The sequence below is a fragment of the Crocuta crocuta genome, unplaced genomic scaffold, assembly GCF_008692635.1.
Source record: "Crocuta crocuta isolate KB4526 unplaced genomic scaffold, BGI_CrCroc_1.0 scaffold551, whole genome shotgun sequence".
NCBI lineage: Eukaryota > Metazoa > Chordata > Mammalia > Carnivora > Hyaenidae > Crocuta > Crocuta crocuta.
Window position 1 is genome coordinate 904,782 of NW_027530969.1, and position 20,157 is coordinate 924,938.

At 46.4% G+C, this 20,157-nt stretch overlaps 1 protein-coding gene across 1 annotated transcript in view; it reads right to left on the reverse strand.

The window, feature by feature from the left end:
- Positions 1–286: 286 nt before the first annotated feature.
- ZNF395 (zinc finger protein 395) overlaps positions 287–20,157 on the reverse strand; it is a 40,683-nt gene continuing 20,812 nt past the window's right edge. Inside the window, exons 2-10 of the mRNA XM_077769736.1 lie at positions 11,621–11,867; positions 9,845–10,050; positions 7,637–7,746; positions 3,854–4,089; positions 3,297–3,397; positions 2,296–2,572; positions 1,666–1,758; positions 773–876; positions 287–473 (exon numbers count right to left, since the gene is read on the reverse strand). Coding sequence (XP_077625862.1) covers positions 287–473; positions 773–876; positions 1,666–1,758; positions 2,296–2,572; positions 3,297–3,397; positions 3,854–4,089; positions 7,637–7,746; positions 9,845–10,050; positions 11,621–11,854 — 1,548 coding nt within the window. The 5' untranslated portion in view covers positions 11,855–11,867. The remainder of the gene's footprint in view (positions 474–772; positions 877–1,665; positions 1,759–2,295; positions 2,573–3,296; positions 3,398–3,853; positions 4,090–7,636; positions 7,747–9,844; positions 10,051–11,620; positions 11,868–20,157) is intronic.

Here is a 20,157-nt window from a genome sequence, read left to right on the forward strand (position 1 = left end):
TGCTCACAGTCCCTTCTGGAAGAGTTGAGAAAGCAAAGAATTCACCAACTCAGCAGGAAAACAGAATGAGCTGTTCCTTCTTTTGATACATGCAAACTAATCCCCTAGACAGAGACGTGGGAAAGAGAGGGTAATTAATTCTTTGGTCTCTGGTTCACTGCAGAATACCCTTGGTCAGTTTCGGCTCTCTCTTATTTGGGGAGGGGGGGAGTATTTTCCTTTCTTCTTTTAAAAACTCAAATGTTCCCAAAATGGAAGTGGGGGGAGGGGGGAAATGTTTTAAGTATTAAACCTTAGCCAATAGAGCCCAAACTCCCAATGTCCACTCTGTATCAGTTAGGTTTTCTGCGGAGGCCGTGGGATGTTTCTGTCTTTCGTGGTCTGGCTGCCGGTGGGGGCGGGGAGCAGGGCGCAGGAGCCNGTGCTCGATGCCATACACTTTGCGGCACTTCTTAGCCTCCCCACGGGCTTTCCTGGCCAAAAAGAGTTAGAAGGATGCAGACACGCAGTGGTGGCTACAGACCTGGACAGTGGCCAGGCCCAAGGCTGAGCAAACCAGCAGAGGCTGGGAAGGCGAGAGTCAAGGGGCCAGAGGAGCAAAGGCCTACTCCCTGTATCCAGAGTGTCCCCTTCCTGCCCTGTACTCCCCCACTACCCCCCACCACCCTGAGGAACTAACCCGGGAGACTAGGATCAGTGGGCTCTGAACCCACGCTTGTAGTGTAGACAGTGGGGACAGAAACCAGAAGGGAGTTCCACGGAGCAGTCTCACCTGGCGCTGCTCTGAGCCCGGGGTGGAGAAGTAACAATCAGGTGGGATTTCATCGCAGGTGGTGGCTGCTGGGGCTCGCTGAAGCTTAGCGACCTGCTCCGGACCTGACCGTAGAGAGAGAGAGAGAGAGGCCGTAAGCACAGGCCGTGGGCACCAGGGTAGGCGCAAAAGGTGAGAGAGCCATCCCATGGGACAGTCAGCCACACCTGCTGAGCTCCTCTTAGTGACAGGCGNAGGTAGGGAGGAGAGGCTGCAGAATGAGGGGGCAGGCCTTTAAACACTTGCGATTGAATGGGTGCCTCCTTATGGGCTGCTCCGTGCAGGTTTAGATATAGTCACCACATGTGCTGCCCGAAAGGCACCTTCAGGCACCCAGGTTTCACAATGTGTGATGCCTTCTTGCAAGAGATATTGAAGATCACGACCCACTATGGGTGGTTCAAAGGACTTCTGATTTATTTTAGCTCAGAGGCAAGCAACCTCTGGTCAGCCCAGTGCTCTCACTAGCTCCCATCTTCTTTCATGACCCTCCTTGTCCTCTCCACGTCTGCCATATTTTCTGCCTTCCTCTCTCTCCACACTGAAGCCTTAGCAAGCACCCACCCACACTCAGGGCCTGATAGGGCACTGACCACACACTCGCCTAGAGACTTCCCTGGCAGTAAACTTGCTTTATCTGGCTTCTCCTCTGCGTACACACTCCTTGCACCTCCTAGGAGGGCTGTGGCCAGCTAGGGAGGGCGAGGCAAGGGCAAGAGTGCATGGAGGCCTTCAGGAAATTTGGGTGCTGAGGGCAAGTGTGGGGAGACGGCCTCCAGCACTGGTAACATGCAGAAGAGCCTTGGGCTTGCCCCCAGGGGGGGTCCTTTGGGCTCAGAGACAGTCACACTCACCGGAGAGAGGGAGGAGGCCGTGGAGGGGGCTGCAGCCCAGCTAATACTGGTGTAGATGTGTGGCGACACAGGAATCTGAAAGGATGGCAGGGCCTGCCAAAGACAAGAGCAGGTGAGCCCGGGGCCACCCAGGCAGCCTGCGAGTCCACCCTTGTTCCCTGCGATTTCACAGGGACTATGCCTTACTCTATTTGAAAAGCTTAGAGTTTGATCCACAGTAGGTATTTTAAAAAAATGGGTGCTGGACTGTTTGTTAATGTAACACAGTTTTAGGAGTTGCGGATTTACTCTGGGCAGCCCAACTACACTACTCCGTCCACTTTTATAACCAGTGATGTAGCAATTCCCCAGTCCAAATCCATCCACCTGGTTACTCAGGGAGTCAGCCGGATTTCTAGGGACTACTCATGACAGCTACCGATGCAGAACTCTGGAATTCCCACATTTGTGGAGTGTGAAGTCATTTTTTTTCTCTCTTTATAGAAGTTGGAGATTAGCAATTTAGCCAAAGGGCTCAGCCTTCATTCAGGGCAGTCAGTGGCCTGTGATCAGGCTGGCCAGTGACATGTCAGACACCGAACATCCTTTATGGCCACACGGCTGAGCTCCCAGTGTGCCCTAGCCTCATACCTGGTATGCATGGTCGGCCTGAATGTGCCAGAAGGAGCCAGGAGCTGACTTGCTGAGAGCACCAGAGGGCAGATAAGACTCCAGGCCAGGGTGTTCTGGGCCTGAGGACTGGGTTTTGGGAGGAGGTGGCGGGAGGAGGGCAAGGGGAGGGCTGGTCATGCTGGGGGTTGGGGCTGGGTCAGCTGTGGGGGCGCCAGCGGCAGCTTCCTCCTTCATCTGCACCTCTGTGTAGTAGAAATCCTCCTCCCGCTTGAACTGGTCAGAGTCCACAGTGTCTCTGTGAGGGAGGGAGATGCAGTGAGGGTCAGGAACAAGTTGCCTCGGGTCAAACACAGGGGACAGCATGGCAGAAGAGGGAAGAGTGCTGGCCCAGGCCTGCCCACCAAGTCAGGGAAGGGGCCCGAGAGAACACCCAGAAGGCCCTCTCCTGGTGCGGAGTCATAGAGGATTACATGCCTGAACCCTGTTTTTCCTGGCACCCAAGGCTCCTCCTCTCACCGCTCCTCCTTCAGCAGTCATCTGGCTCTGCCACGAGTCCTCTCTGGGCCCCGCCTACCTGGGGTCACACTCTCTCCTCAAACTGTGAGACAGCTTCCACCGCCCGGAGCAGCCCTGGCTCCAGGGAGTCAGAGCTAATGGAGCCCCAGCTCCTGAGGGGAAGCAGGTGCAGAGCCCACAATGAAGGGTCACCAAATTACCCAATTTCTACCTGGAACTCAAACATCTTGCCTCCTACAGTGAGGCAGGAAGACACATCCACAAGATGGACAGAGCTCCCTCCCCATGAATGGCGTCAACATGCACTGGAAGAAAAGGGTCCTTCTTTCCCAGCAAACATCTCTTTCCAACAGGCTATTTTGCCGGGCACAGGGGCCGGGTATAGGCACCAGGTAGTGTTCTCAGCAAGTCATTGTCTCAGAACCGTTCTTGGCTGGGGGTGGCAGGGTGAAGGAACACTCAAGTGGGTCTCTAGGCAAAGAGGCCCTGGGTTTGATACCTACCCCAGGTGGAGGGCTTTGACGTGTCGTTTGATACCCACAATCGAGCGCAGAACTTTGCCACAGTTTGGCCACAGGCACTTGTACATCACCTTCACGGAGTTCTAGAAGAAAGGAAGATGGGAGCTTTGGGATGTGCCCCTCCCCTCACTGCTCCTCACCCTCACCCACTGGAGACTTCAGCTGCCTACAAACACAAGCAAACAAAAGGCTCTAGGGAAGGGATTCCCTGGGACCAGAGAAACTGACAGGCAGGGGCAGGGAGCCTGGCCCCAGGAGATGGTCCTGCTGCCAGCAGCAGTGCCTCGTGCTGTGGGTAAGACCCTGCCAGAGGCCTGCACACACAGGCCTTATGTGAGGGCAAAGGGGGCAGGGATCAGGGCAGAGGTGAAAAGGAACGAGCATAAAAGAGGAGTGGGCTCCTGGGGACATCACAGTGGAACAGAAGAGCAAAGGAAACCTGAAATGGGATGGAGCCTGAGACCACCCAGGACCTGGGGGGCTCCCCATCCCCTCCAAAGCCAGCCCCAAGCTGACGTACCCCATACCAGATCACTTACCTTTCTTTTGCGTGGAGCTGGTTCATCCAACAAGAAAGCATCCGGATCGGTCTCAAATCCATTATCAGTCTGGGGAGAACCAAAGGCATCCCCCAAATACTTGGGGCTGGCCTGGGGGTGGGGAGGCGAGGGCGTAGAAATGCCACTGCTCACGCTCCAGTGCCCGCTGGTGGTGCTGCTGCCACTATCCGACACATCACCACTCTCCTTCCAAGGATCACAGGCCCCTCGGGAAGCTGACGGGAGAGAAGACCAAGGGCGCTCACATGCTGTCCCCAGGCAGCACCTACTTCGGGCACACCTCTGTCTACACCAGATTCAGACCAACAGCCCCAGTCAGAGACCATGAAATTCGAGTCTGCAGTCTGGGTTCCTGAATCCAACTTCTGGCTCTAGCTCTGCCTGGCTTTGCCACTCCATGGCTGGGTGGGGGGAGGGTGCCTAAAACCTCTCCTTTCTGAGCTCCAGTAAAGGATCCCTGCTCTGCACTGCTGGCCGTTTCCTACCACAGTATTGTGGGGTAATCATTAACTGACAGTCACACACTGCAACATTATTATGATTAGTAGAAAGATAACGTAATTAAAATGTATTTCTCACTTTATGTGTTAAAGAGAAAAGCAAGAAGGAGAGTGGGGTGTGGGGAGGGTGAGCCCCTCCTCCTGCATCTACACCTGAAAGGGTTGATGAGAACTTGCACCACAGGCCTGCTGGGTCTCACATGGGGCCCTTCCCCCAACAGTAAGTCAGATGGAAAGGCCAACTTAAGGGCTTCTGGGCCAGGCCTTCTTGAAAAATGCCTTTCAAGAATTTAAACCCAGGCAAGGCCCTCAAAACCTGCATGTGAATAAACAGTTGCACCAGCTCCTATAGGAGAGGTAACATTTACTAGAGCGAGCTACAGCCTGGGTGACGCCTGCTTTTATCCACAGCAACACATCTGGAGAAGGAAAGATGAACTCTGAGAGTTCGTTATCTTTCTATTAATAACATATACAACGAAGTTGCAGTGTGTGTCTGTCGGTTAATGATTACCCATGAGGCTGTGGAAGGAAATGGCCAGTAGCACAGAGCAGGGATCCTTTACTGGAGCTCAGAAAGGAGAGGTTTTAGGGTTCCCCCTGCCAAATGGAGTGGCAAAGCCAGTTCAAACTAATCATGAATTGACAGGGAGGCCCTTCCACCCAACACAGCCCCGAACTCACTGCCCTCCTCCCAGCAGTGCAAATGGACAGGAAGAAGACCACAGGGAGACAGGTGCAATTTTCAGTTTATAAACTGCCTGACTTGGGCGCCTAGATGGCTCAGTTAGTTAAGCGCCAGATTTCGGCTCAGGTCATGATCTCATGGTTTGTGAGTTCGAGGCCTGCATGAGGGTTGCTGCTGTCAGAGCAGAGCCTGCTTGGGGTCATCTGTCCCCCCATCCCCCTCTCTACCCCTAAAATAAATAAACATTAAAAATAAAAAAAAAAAACTGTCTGTCTTCAGGCTGCTTTAGACCCAACCCAGACTCTCCATGCCTAGGCCATAAATCCAGATTAATTTATAGTACAGGAGAATGTGAAATGCTGATACATAGCAATAGCGGGGTGGGGGCTGCAATGTGTCATATGATGGCCACATCCCCTAAAGCCCCACCTGCCAGCATGGGTAGCTGTTCCACACAGCTGCCCTACCCTGGATTCTGAGATCAACTACCATACCCATCGTGGTCAGGATAAAAATCTTACTGCTTTTCTCTCACCCTGCTCGATTCCCAACTGCTTCTAGGCTAATCTAGACATTTGAAATAGATTCCCAGCATTCCATGTTCCAGGGCAGGCTCTTCTCCATGTGAGGAGAATAGGATGAAGGAATTCTTCCCTCCCTAAGTTATCACTGTCAAGTCTCAAAGCTATGACTTCTTGAAAATTCATAGTTTACAACACGCACATGTAGGGCTTAAACAGAGTAGCCCTTCAGGGAAGAACTCAGGAGCCACCAACAGGCCAACGGGTCCAAGGCCCACACACGTCTATCAGGGAGAGATGAGCCAGGGACCTGAATGCTACATCCAGATCAGAACTCTGGAGAGAAAGGGCAGGTCAACCCTACAGTACAGCAGCCTTCCAGACAGGAACCGCCCAAACGGCTCAAACATTGTAAGTGGCAAATTGACATACAATGGGAGAAAAACAGAAAACAACTGTAATAATCATAATGTTAATCTAGAAGTTATAAGGTAAACATAAATGACTCTACCTTAGATCCTACGATCTTCTAGGGCAAGGGTAACAGATTTTCTACACCATGAAAACAAAGTGCTCCTCTGTAAATGCACAGCTCTGAGAGTTTACAGTGAATTTCTCAGAAATGTGTATAATTCTCTGTTACACACACACACACAGCCACCCCAACAGTAGAGATAACAAAGAGAATACGTGGTTTCTGTGCAAACAGTACCCATGATTATTACAGCAAGGCACAGACCTCACCTGGAAGAATACTTCAATATAATTAGCTGCCAAGGAACCCTTATTTTTCCACTGACTTCAACCATAAGATCAGAAATATACTGTAATGGAAAAAATCTTTAATAGACCATTAACAGTGGCTGTCAAACTGGGACTTGAGGTATCGGGATCATGGTATATTATCAGTTAGATGTGTCTAATGTTGGCATTGGGGTGTGTGCATGAACGTGTATTTAGGTGTTATACACACCCCCACAGATACACAACTTGATGGGAATTGGAGTCAATGATTTTCTTCGCCTTTATGACACTTTCCTGATCTTCCTCCTGGATCTCCAAAACTTGTAGAATTTCCTGAAAAAGTTGGCTCCTTTCCTTCGCATTTTGCCTGTGCAGTTCGCAGGCACTAGCAGAGCAAGCGTGCAATGCTGAGCTGCACAACTAGGTGCCATCTCTCAGGCATCAATGACGGGCTCCAGGTGGAGGAAGTAAGCCTGCTTTACCACACCTTTCAATCTACCTTCTATCTAGGGAAATTCCTTATGTGGGATACTTGCAAAGGCTACTTTCCTCCTGACATGTGTTCACAGCTAACTCATATTTTCCTATTAGCTTTTAAGTAGCCTGCAATTCACTTAGATGTCACCAATGAAGAAAAGTTATTCCCTGGGAGTAAGTTAGGCCAGCCCTATAATGAAGTTCAAAAACAACTTCAGGTTCACTACCAGTCTGGTCAAACTACTAACATTAAGCAACCCTTCTTCCTCCTATATTACTGATCATGTATATGATCACACCAGAAGGATTTTCTTTTAATTCAGGAATTTGCTGTGAAGTCATACTATTGCTCTGTAATAAGCAATTGGATTTGTTAGACTTCAGCTCGTTTATTCCAGGTTCTTGGACTGTAGGCCTCCACTAATTTACAAGGCTGAATTAGGCACTTGGAATGGGGGCATGAATCTTCTGAGGCCAGTAGGGGACTATTTAGTAAGCTTCTCTGTAAACTAAATATTCCTCCACTGGCCTTGTTCAGGCCCCCACTGAAGTGCCTCACTCACTTACTCCCATAGAAGAACTTACTCGAGCAGCCAGTGTGGCTCAGCCTCATGCTCAATCATCTTCACATTGCACCAGGAAACTCCTCCCCAGCTGAGGAAACTGAAGAAAAAGAATGGAAGCATCTAACTCAATGTCACTCAGAAAGTCTGAAATGCAAGTGAGAAGAGACTCCAGAAATCCTACTGCCAGGCAAGTGGTTGGTCTAAGCGGAGGCAGTTGGTGGCGGGCCTGCGCCACACCCAGAACCCACCAGGGCCCCCTTCCTCACCAGAGAAGTTGGCCTCAGCCCCAGGAGGGCTCTGCACGACTGGGCTGCAGGACAGGGACGTCAGCACCATGGCCGCCATCATCTCATCCATTTCCACTGCATCCGACTTCCTGGATTCAAGTAGGTGAGTGCCAAAGGTTACTTCCTGACACAGCGGGTAGCATGACCAGCTTACACTTCTGGACTGTCCCTTCCATGCCCCCACTCCAATCAGACAGTGTGCGTGCTAACTAAAGCATGAAGGTCTCTCCCCTTATTCTTCATGAAAAATACCCATTCTGAATTGTGTTTCTAGTATCAGTCAACCCTGGTGCAAGCAAGTTGGTCCCCATGCGACTGCTGATAACTGGAGGCAGCTCCACTGTACCCTAAATTCACTTTGTAACTCTAACTGTGGCTTAAAATTGAGAATTTTATTTGGGGGCAAGGAAGAAGAGAAAAAGCAATAAAATCAACCACAGGAATAAAAGACACCTGCTGGAATTTGAAAGCACTAAATTACCTTCCTTTCCCCATCTTCTATTTAAATTTAAGAAAGAGCAATGACACTAACCAGTTCCTTTCCCCTCCCCTGAGTACAATGAGGAGGTATTCTGATAGCTTGTGAACGTAGTACACAAGCCAATGAGCAAGTAAACCAGAAACACTAAATCTCCTGGTGTAAATCTCAGTGTTTAGACAGCAGAGTTCTATAAAATTTTACATGTAATTTTAAAAATCTGTATAAACTACATTATGTGGAAGTAAACTTAGAGCTGTCTAGAAGTTACAGCCAAAGTATGAAAAGTTATTCTGAAAAAAATTTCTAGGTGGCTTATCTATTTCAAAGGACTGTATTAACTCATTCTTTACAGTTCAGACCCACTGAAATCTGGGACTGGGTCTGAGGCAGCTAAACCGAGACTAGTAATATAGTAAACATATCAGCACCTCCTTTTTGTGTGTGATCTTTAAATTTTTATTTCCATAGAAGAGCAAAACAATTTCTTTGCCAGTGTTCAACTGAATTCGCAACCAAATACCATTGCTCTAGTCTGGTCTGAAGACACCAGATATGCTGTCAGCAATGGTAGTACCCACAGGCAGACACAGAATGTAGTGGAATGAGGCATGACTGCTTGTACATCCTGTACATATGGCAATGCCCCACTGGCTCATCTTCCTTCTTAATCTTAAAAGACCAATGGAGTATGTAATATAGAAATTAGGATATATGTATTCTGAGCGGAAATTTTTATCATAAAATTCTAAAGCAAAATAGGCATTTTTCACTCATCAGCAGTTTTGAAGCTCTAAGCCAGGGGTCCAGCAATCTGTGGGCTGTGGGCCAGACGTGCTATGCTGTCTATTTTTATATGGCTCATAAGCTAAGAATGGCACAATTTTTTATATGGTTTTAAAAATAAAAAGGAGGGGCGCCTGGGTGGCTCAGTCAACTAAGCGTCTGACTTCAGCTCAGGTCATGATCTCATGGTTCATGGGTTTGAGCCCCGTGTCAGGGTCTGTGCTGACAGCAGCTCAGAACCTGGAGCCTGCTTCAGATTCTGTGTCTCCCTCTCTCTCTGACCCTCCCCTGTCCACACTGCCTCTCTCTCTCTCTCTCAGAAATAAATAAAACATTTTTTAAAAATTAAAAAAATAAATAAAATAAAAATCAAAAGGATCAGCTCTTGATGTGACACAAGAAAATTAGATGAAGTTACAATCTGAGTGTCCATAAGTAACGTTTTATTGGAGCACAGCCATGCCCTTTGTTTGTGTATTGTCTGTGGCAGTCTTCACACTGCCCCAGGAGAGCTGAGTAGTGGGGACAAAGACTGGTTGGGCCACAAAACTACATGATTTACTATCTGGCCCACTTGGAACAAGTTTGCTGACTCCTGATCTAAGCCATTTTTTCCCGTCTCTCATCATGAAAAACTACTAATTTTAACTTAAGAATGAAGAGGGCAAAAAGAGCCCTTAGCCATGCCAAAGATATACCACTCATAATAGAGTTACAGGGAAGAAAATATACCATTCTGGGTTGGTTTCTCTGTCTGTTTGTTTTAAAGGATGCCCCCTCTCTGTATCCTATTTGTCTAATACCTTGACAACTAGACAGCTAGGAGTTTCACATTCCTTCCCCATCACAAGACATCCCACAACCCAGTACCTCACCACCCACATGACTTCCAGAGCCCAGAGCCCAAGTGCTCCCACACAAACCTCTTTGGGACATCAATGTTCCTGGAGACAGGCCTATAGGCTGGTGCCTGGGGAATGGGGCCCTGCAGCTCAGCCAGCCACACCTCCTCCGCTTTACAGCAGATTTGTAACTTCTGATCCAAAAGCCAGACAGTCACCTTGTCCTCTGCCCAACTATGCTGCTCCACTAGTCCTGTGCATTCTTGACCCCCGTACCACACATAAACCTGAGGGGGAGAAAAAGAGCAACCAGTGGTCAGTAATTGGTAGTTCTTATGCCATATGCCCCTGGTTCTGAAAGCCAGGATCCACCTGCCACAAACTGCCTCTCTGACTCATTTGTTTTTATTTTTTTAATGTTTTTAATTCATTTTTGAGACAGAGCACGAGTTGGGGAGGGGCAGAAAGAGAGGGAGACACAGAATCTGAAGCAGGCTCTAGACTCTGAGCTCTCAACACAGAACCCGACGTGGGGTTCAAACCCATGAACTGTGAGATCATGACCTGAGCCCAAGTCAGATTCTTAACCACTGAGCCACCCAGGTGCCCCTATCTCTGACTCATTTTTAATTCAAGGAACTGTTCCCAGGTACCTGCTTCCCACCTGGGCATCCAAATTAGTCACAGTTCTTCCCAAAACAGATCCTTATAAACTCTCTAGATAGAGCAAACATGCCAGTTTCTGGAATTATTTCCTGATCTTGGAGTCCATGTACGATTACAGTTAGGTGTTACCATCTTGAAATAGGCTGTTATAACCATAAGATGTTTTCTGTTAGCTTCATAGTAACCAGAAAGAAAAAATCTCTAGTAGATACACAAAAGGTAAGGAGAATGGAATCAAACTATATGACTACAAAAATCAACAACTCACAGAAGAAGACAGCAAGAGGAAGAAAGGAACTACAAAACAGTCAGAAAACAATTAACAAATTGGAAGTCCTTACCTATCAGTAATTACTTTAAATGTAAATGGATTAAATTCTCTAACCAAATGAATTGGAATCTATATCCATCCTCCTGATGTCCTGCTCTGTCTTGCCTTTGAAGTCTTTTATATCTGCTGCCTATATATATTTCCAACTATTACCCTGAATTGATTACACACTGACTTTTTCCCTCCAGAGGATTCTAAGTCTACCTGAGGACTAGATGGTAGGGGTGGAGAGGTAGGCGGACTTCTCTCAAGGGGTGCCCAGCAGTTGGCAGGTCACCTTCTATCATGGGAAGAGAGGCCTGGACAACAGAAGCCTCAGTAGGGAGGTAGAACGTAGAGTATTTATGGGCCCTTGAGAAGGCAATGCATTTGGACCTGGTGATAATATCAGGTATCGGTGATGACTGAGCCCTGCCACAAGGGGAGGGAACACTGGAAAAGGAAATCCAAATGTCATCCTAACTAAACAAACACCTTTGCCTCTTGAAAACGTCTAAAGGTGATTCAAAGTTGAAATATTATCTGTCTCTCACAAGCCTGAGATTCTTGTTTTGTCAAGTTGGAAACTGAGGCAGATTGAGAAACTGAGCTCTTGCCATGCTTTGACCTGAGGTTTTGAGTAGGCATAAGTCCAGAATAACAGACTCTAGACAGCACTGTCATGGAGGAGCTGTGGGTCTGCTAACGATGGCTTGTTCTCTAGGGAAGCCTGCTGCCCAAGGGCCCAGAGGGATGCAAGTAAAAGGTCTGTGCACAAACTGGTGCCCAGAGAGTTTGTCACCTGTCACTCAGGGCACTACTGGCCTGCCAGCCCCAAGCCTGGGGAGATCAGACACCTGTCCACACAGCGATCAACCTACCTTCTGCCCAGGTTGAAAGGCCACCTGCTGGAGTCCCGAGGGGCCAGGAGCCTTGAGGATCTCCTTGGGCTGCTCCCGGCAGGAAGTGTCCTTAGAGGCGAGGAAGGGCTGGGTAGCCGCTCCCTCTAGCAGCTCAGTCTGAGGCTCCAAGGGTGGGGCTGCCCCAGGGGGCCCCAACACCCGGGCTCCCAGGAGGGACCGCTTACCAAGGCGCCGGGACAGCACGCTGGCCATGCTGCTGCCTTTCCTGTGGAGGCAAAGGGGACAGGGAGTCCTTTGTTCAGGAAGCTTTTTAGTATAACGCCCTACATGCAGCAGGAGTCTAGAAGTATCCACTAAAGTAGATGAAACATTTTAAAGTAACTTCTACAGGGGCGGGTGAGGTGTTAAAAAAAAATAAAGTAACTTCTACATTTCTTTTCTTTTTACAAAAGTAATAGCCATTACTAGTAGGATATTTAGAAAATATTGATTAAGCACAAGAATAACAAATCACTCAAGATGCTACCTCCCAGAGATACCCAATTTTCCTATATAACATGTCATGTTTTCTTCTACATACATATTTGCATACTTCTGTTTCCACAAATATGGGATCATGGTTAGGTAAACTGAATTCTCCCTTAATAGCTTCTGTAGGTTTTGCTACATCATTAAATGTTACTCTATAAAAAAACACTTTTAGAAGCCACCAAGTATTTTCTTAGGCAGATGCATCATTGCTAACTTAACACATCCCTTATTATTGTACCTGAGGGCTATGTCCTGCATTGTGCTGTTTAATCGCTCTGCCTGCAAGCAGTAGTCTCTCTAAGCTCAACCTCAGCACACACATACCTAGGATGCTTCCTTAAATATGACATCACTAAGTCAAAGCACGAGAACATCTGTCAGAGACTAGCAGATTCTCAAGCTTAGTTGGGTTCAAGGTTGCAAAGAGCCACAGAAATGAGAAGTGAACTCTCCTTTCCTCACTTTACACTTGAGGACTAATGTGCTGAGAGCTTGAGTTCACAGCAATAAAAGTGGTCGGCGCATTCATCCCATGATAAACAGGAGCCAGGGTGAAACATGGCAAGTGTCATTTCAGCATACTGAGGCACCCATGTACCCCCATTCATCATACTGCAGAAAGAAGGGAACTGGGTGGCACTGCCTTCCACATTCTAGAGAGGGAAAAGCTAGGGAGGAGACTGAAACTAGAAACCTTGGTCTGATGTCTCCCTAGTCAAAATCCTCCTGTGAGAGAGGAGGGTTTCTAACCACTGTGGCACTCAATGAACTCCAGAGCTGGGTGGACTCTCGGGAGTTCTTTGGGCCCCTCCTTGACCTTCATGCACTGACACCATTCATTCCAGAAAACAAGAACTTCATCTTCCGGATCCCTGGATCCCTTAGTGATCTGAATCTGTCTACAAGCTTACCCTTGGGAAATCCCTCCCCTGCCCTGCAGCCTGCCCACTAAGTGAGATGCAGGGAAAGCACAGATCTGCCCTCAGACCACACACTCAGTGCCCACTCACAGCCTGTTTCTGCATCTACAAATCACAATACTCCCCTCACCAATATGTTGGGGGAGCAAATGAGAACATTCTGTAGAAGCTCTTCACAACCTGCGAAGCGTGGTAGAAATACAAAGCAGCACTGTCAGTACCCTCCTCCTTGGTTCCCCAGCCTATTTAGCTGCCCTTCTCACCAACTCCTGAGAACTGACTTCCAACAGTCACCTAACAGGAGAGGCCTTTACAGCCCCTTCACCACCACAAACCTGAACCCTCTGCTCCTGCACAGGGCGTGAGGGTCAGGTGCCTACCAGGAGGCCTACCTCTCAGCACTGGGTCCCCTGGCAAGAGGGAGAGTTAGAGCACTGGAAGAGTTAGACCCAGCCCTCTGCAAACTCAGGCTGCTCTCCTTCTGCACAACCATGAAGAATTCATGGTTCTTCAGCTGTTCTGCAGTTCATTTCCTTTGGGTTCCCTAGCACATTCCTAATCTCTGCTGTTCCAGGTCCTCTGTTCCCTCCTAGTCATTTATTGTTAGTATTTAGTTGAGGAATTGCTATGTGCAAAGCACAGTCCCCAGTGCTGTGGGAGGTATAAAATACAAGAATATTCATGGACCTCTATACCAATGTTATTTCATGCCCCACCAGGCCAACTCTACCCCAGTCTATTAAGCTTGGCATTTCAAGAGACTGTTCCAGTCACATCTCTCCTCCCTTTCACTTGCCCTCCCCTGACCACACTCAGACCAGAAGAAAACCATCATCACAGCTATGAATTCAAACTTGTTTTGAACAGTTCCATAAACTTTTCCTACTTTTTACCCTTGTCCCAAAGTGCCTCGGGGCTTTGTTTGGGTCCCATGCTATTTCCATATCTCCTTATTCCAGCAAATTATGCTAAGCAAACATCTATACAGTAACATGATGGGAAATATAAGTTTAAAAGATAATGATAATTTTGCAAACACTGAGAAAAAGTATTTGGCTCATTTTTAAAAGTATTTTACTCCAAGCTTCAGATAGCATGGTATCAGAATCAGATAGAATCAGATTGCATGGTGTCTCTACCATGATTTCCCTAGAAAGCAAAGAGTAGATAAGAAAAGGTCGGAGTCACAGCAACCTATAGAGTTCCTGTTTAGCTGTCTGGTGACTTCACAGTGTTACTGAATAACACTATTGGGAAGCTTTACTATAACACTGAAAAGGAAGAAACTTGAAAGGAGTAAATTATTTACCACTACAAAAAAAAAAAAAGTATATCCAAGCCAAGTCTGTCAGTTTTAGGAACTCACCTACCTTCATCCTTGAAGCCTCCAGCAAGAAACAAGAACCTCTGACTTCCAGATTAATTTCAATAGGTTCCTAAGAGCTAGAGGCAAAGCTGCAGTGCCATTTGGAGACATCAGATGGCAGCACCCATCCAGGAGAAAAAAGGAAGGGGAAAAAAACCTTTTCTTGACCAAAAAACATAGTGGCCACCCCCACTTTTCCACAGCAGGAAGTTTGAGGTTTCTAGCACTGAAAATGAAGAAAGGATACTATTTCCAAAATTCCTGGGCTGACAGTCGTCAGATGGGACCTGAAATATTTGGCTAACAGACCCTGGCGATGTTTTTGTAAGCCTTTTTCTTTTGTAATTTACAGGATACTTTTTACTTGGTTTGTGAATCCCAAGCCCTCCAAAGCCTGCTGGATTTGTGTCAAGTTGGTGAACCTGTCCACTTCCAGCTTGTCCCCACTTGCATTCACTTTCTTTTTGTTGTTGTTTCGTTGGTTCTCTTGTTGCTTTTTATTTTTTTTAACTTTTAAATTTTATTTAAATCAAAGTTAGTGTAATAACGATTTCAAGAGTAGAATTTAGTGATTTGTCACTTACGTACAACACCCAGTGCTCGTCCCAGCATTTGCTTTCATTCTCGGGCCTTTCCCCTTTAACTGGTCCAAATCCACTGAAATACATGTTATTATTTGATTTATTTATAGTATGCCCACATCTTAATTTTTAAAAGCAGAAGAGAAACAAGGAAGGGAAACTGCCTTTATCAAGTACCTAATAGGCACTAACTTTCACAGATTGTACCTAATTAAATCCTCAGAAACAACTTGAGATCAACAGTCTTCTATTTCTGATGAGGAAACTGAGCCACAGAGAGGTCAGCTTGCTGAGGCTACATAAATAGAAGCCAGTGCTGCTGGGCAGGGGAAGGGAGGTTTCTAGTAGGTGTGGGAGCTTTCAAAATAAAACAATTAAGCCTCTTTTTATCTACATGGTACTTTTTTTTCCCCCTGTGTCAATGAACCTTGATAGGAAAAAAAAAATAGCTCCCTACAAGTCTCTCTTTCCCTTTCTTTGTGCATTTTCTTTCCTTGAAAATCTCTTCTCCACTTGGCCTCCTACCTACAAAATAAAGGTCAATGCTTTAGCGTGACCTTGTTAAACAGTCCAAGTCACTGTTAATCATTTAGTGGTTCAGGAAGACCTTTACACACATATTGATCGCCCTCTGAGAGAGCACAAAGAGATAATCGGGCAATCCCAAAAGTTAAGAAAATTTTTCATTAAGTTTTTACTGGGGATTGATAGCATGGAAGTGAAGAATACGAATCAGACTAAATGTAAAGCAGGCAGCATCATCACCAGGTGCGATTAATGCCTCTCTTGTGTTCATTAGTACACTCATTATTTTATTGACACAGCTTTATGGATAACATAATCAACAGAGTCCTTCAGGGATTCAGAAATGAACTGCAGACCTACAGGGGTTTATCATGCAGGTGGCTAAAGGAGCCAGGTTAACTCTGGACCCAGAGTGACTTTCCAGGATTGCTTACTACTTTACACCTTGGGTGAAGGGTCCCATCCTCCCTCCTAAGCATGTTCTATCAGTCTAACTACAGCCCCCCCTCAAGCCCCTCTTCCCTCAACTCTACTTCTAGTCATTCCCCATTTGGGTTTTTTCTTGGGAGCTATTGGTGGTCCATATAAAGAGCCATGCCTTAATTTAGTATATGGTTCTAGTGCAGCAAAGAGAAACCAAGAAACATCTATTTCAGGGTAACAATAACAATGTTTCAACATGTAGCCAAATCCCACTTTATGAAGTTATTTGTAGCATTCTTTGAAGCATAAACTCACTCTAAAAAAGCCTTCCCAGTGATGGACAGTTTTAAGGGGATCCTGAGCCACCCTGTGCTTCTCACCTTGCTGTTGTCAGTAAAAGGTGAGGCTGGCTGCCCTCGTATTTTGGTCAGTGTCCAAAAGGGGTTAACTCTTTTCCAGGCTCAGCAAACATATTCTGATGTGCTAATAGCCCTTAATGAGGACATCTGCCATCAGTTAAATAACTGGAACAGATAGAATAGGAAAACAAACCCTTTCTGTGGTTCTGCGTTGTAAATTGCTATTTGACATGTGACTGTTGCTGTACAACCACCTGTCTCCACACACATACGTGTGTGTGCATGTACTCATGTACAATGGCTCTCTCCTACCACCCAAGGGCGCTGCAGCAAGCCAGGACATCACCTAACGGCACTTCCAGGATGCAAGTCGTAAGTCAACATGACTCAGTACACAACTAGTGGGACTTCTTGAGAGTTTTCATTGTTGTTGTTGTTGTTTAAGGAGTGACATCTGGAACAAGACTCCCATTTGCTGAATCCTGAGAGCTTGCTTCCTCCCTAATGAACAGTTTATGAAGCATGGTGAGGCACATTAAGCCTCTGCTGAGAGTCTCAGGTCCTCTACTAACCCCTAGCTTTCTGCCTATTTTATGATCTCCACTGGGTAACCACAGCCCAGAATAGCAGTTTGAAGTTTTAGTTCTTTGGCTAAGTATTCTGCATTATCAGTCTTAAGCTTTTATCAGAAAGCTAATTTTTTCTTTTAAATTTATAAAGTTTTAACTTAAAATTGTTTTCACTGTGATTGTTTCTTCTTTTTAAAAAAAATTTTGGGGGGGTGCCTGAGTGACTCAGTCGGTTGAGTGTCTGACTTCGGCTCAGGTCCTGATCTCACGGGTGAGTTTGAGTCCCATGTCAGGCTCTGTGCTGACAGCTTGGAGCCTGCTTTGGATTCTGTGTCTCCTTCTCTCTCTGCCCCTCCCCAGCTTGCACTCTCTCTCTCTCTTAAAAAAAAATTTTTTTAGTTTATTTATTTATTTAGAGAGAAAGCAAGCTGGGGAGGGGCAGAGAGAGAGAGGGAGAGTCTCAAGCGGACTCTGCACTGTCAGCGCAGAGTCTGATGTGGGGCTCAAACTCATGAACCGTGAGATGTGACCTGAGCTGAAATCGAGTTGGTTGTTTAACCAACTGAGCCACCCAGTTTCCCTCCATGGTGATTTTCTAAGCTCATCCAAAGGTCAAAATATTGTAGCAAACCACACCTATTATTCACAACAGAATTCATTGGGGAATAGGATTCCCAAACAATTCATTTTCCAGGAATCTGTAGCCAGGTATGATCTCTGTTGAGAGATGCCACGTGAATTTATAGCATATTTATGACTATATGCAAATATGTCTTTGGTCTTCATAGTTTGCAGGTCACCATTTGAACCTTGGCAGAAGCCAGCTGTCATACTGTGTTATTACCACCTAAACGCCTAGTGGTTCTAAAGCTTAATTTTTTTTCTGGGGTACCTTCTCCAGAAAAAGTAATAATAAAAAAAAAAAATACTCCCTTCCCTGGGTATGTCAACCTTTCTTCCCAGAGGACTCTGCCCAGCCTGGCTTTTGAAACGCAACCCTCCAAGAGTGGCCAAGGGCCTACGCTAAAAGACCTCTCAAGTTATTTATCAGGTCCTATTATAGCATTTCAAAATGTGTGCTGTGCATTTTAGATTTGCACAATACAAGCTTAAGATATACAGCACTGGGCACATTAGTGATTGATTCAGTACCAACATTTCTAAATCAGCTGTTTGAAAAATGACCATTCGGACTCTTCAGGGCATTCTAATTATCTTCTTTTTCTGACAGTTTTAGAAAGCTAGATTATACCACATTGGTGTATAGTTTAGACTACCAGTAAAATTAAAATTATAGACTATCAGGATTGACAGGCACCTTCAAGGCTGCCTATCCCCTATTCTCTCCACAGCATCCCCTGTGAGTACCAAGCCTTCCCATTATTGTGAGTAATACACGTAATAGAATAATGGAAGGGAAAAATAAGGGTCCCAAACAGCAGTGCTATTTTCATATTCCAGCCGATGGGCCATAGAAATAGGTCATCTGATCTAGTTACACTGAATTTTCTCCAGCAAATAATAAAGGACCCTGATCAACAAACACTTTTGTTAGTCTGACTGCACAGCGATCATTCAATCAAGTAAAAGGGACCATTCTGTTTGCACTGCCAGCAGGGAAGGAAAGCTGTTTTCACAGTTCTGCCCAGGAACAAGTGCACTTCCCCTTCCTTCACACCTAGCTCCCCACTTGCTTTCAAAACCACTGCTGTGATGCCCTTTGTTCTGCTGCTCTGGCCTGCATACACCACTCTGTGTTACACAGGACACTTCTCAGGCTAGTGCTTGATACATGGTCAGGCTCAGGAATCTATTTCTACTGCTGCCAGGAGGGCTACATCTCCCATAGACTGTAAGCCCTTTGAGGACACAGACCAAATCTGCTTTATTGCACCAGATTTATTAGTTTTAAATGGATGATACTCCTATGGCTGAGGAGAGCCCTGGGTTCAAAAATAATGTCATAAGAAAGAATACCTGTGGCTTTCCCTAAAATGAAGGCTGGTTATCAAAAGCAAAGGTAGTTTTAGTGTTCAAACTCAGTTCTAAGACAGTAGTGTTTTCTTGAACACAGGCAGAGAATTTATATAAAGAAGCAGGAATTAAGTAAAAACATGCTTGCAAATATGCTGTGTGAGGTAGACAGTCGGTGTAGCACTGTTTTTGTACACGCATGGGGGGAAGGGAGAGCACACACGCACATGTGTACGTGTGTGTGCGCGTGCATGCACTGTGGTTAAACCTGATCTCAACTGTGCTGAAACTATGTGAGCGTTCCAGAAGGAGGCGGAGAGAGGAGTGATTGCTGACTCGGCATTTTACCCAGAGCCCAGTGGGAGGGAGGGAACCAGGAGCTGACTATCTCCTGGAGAACAAGCCACAGAGAAGCAACAGTTCTCTCTAGCAGTTTGTAGACTAGGCATATGAGATCTGCTCATTAACTCAAGCCACCGAGGACTGTTTGAATGGCACTTGGGTTCACATTCACTTTAATGCACACATTTGGGGACTTCCTTTTCTTCCTGACCTTCCAGCAACTCAAAAAAATATGAGGAGACCATATAATCCCCATTTTACAGCTCAGAAAACTGAGGTTCCTGGAGGTCATTTATTTGCCCAAGCTAGCAAGCTGTGGTGTTTGCAGCTTTCCTGGATCCTCTCTGATATAGTTCTGTCTTCTGTACAAGTGGAGACCCAGCAGCAGGACAGGGGCGCAGGATGGAGGGCTCAGACTTTCACAGCCCTGATGCCTTCCCATGGCCTTATCTCATCATCATAGGACTGAGGAAGAAAGTGTGAGTTTCACTGGGAAGAGGGGATCTATTAGAAGAAGGGATCTAACAGAAGAGATCTATTACTTTTCATAGTAATGGAAAGCTCAAGCTGGCAACAAAAGAACCACCCCCAAAATATAAAACATGGAGGTGAGGGGCTTCTTGGTGGCTCAGTCAGTTACGAATCTGACTTTAGCTCAGGTCATGAACTCACAGCTGGTTCGAGCCCTGCATCAGGCTCAATGCTGACAGCTCAGAGCCTGGAGCCTGTTTCAAATTCTGTGTCTCCCTTTCTCTCTCTGCCCCTCCCCTGCTCATATACCACCCCCCTTTCTCTCAAATATAAACAAACATTAAAAGGAATTTTAAAACATAATAATAAAATATGGAGGTGAGAATTTAAAAGCCTAACAATCCAGAGCCCATTAGCATAAGGCCCTGAGCAGTGCACATACCAGAAAGGGAAGCCTGTGTAATAACGTTGCCGAAGGTGCCAATCCTGAGGTT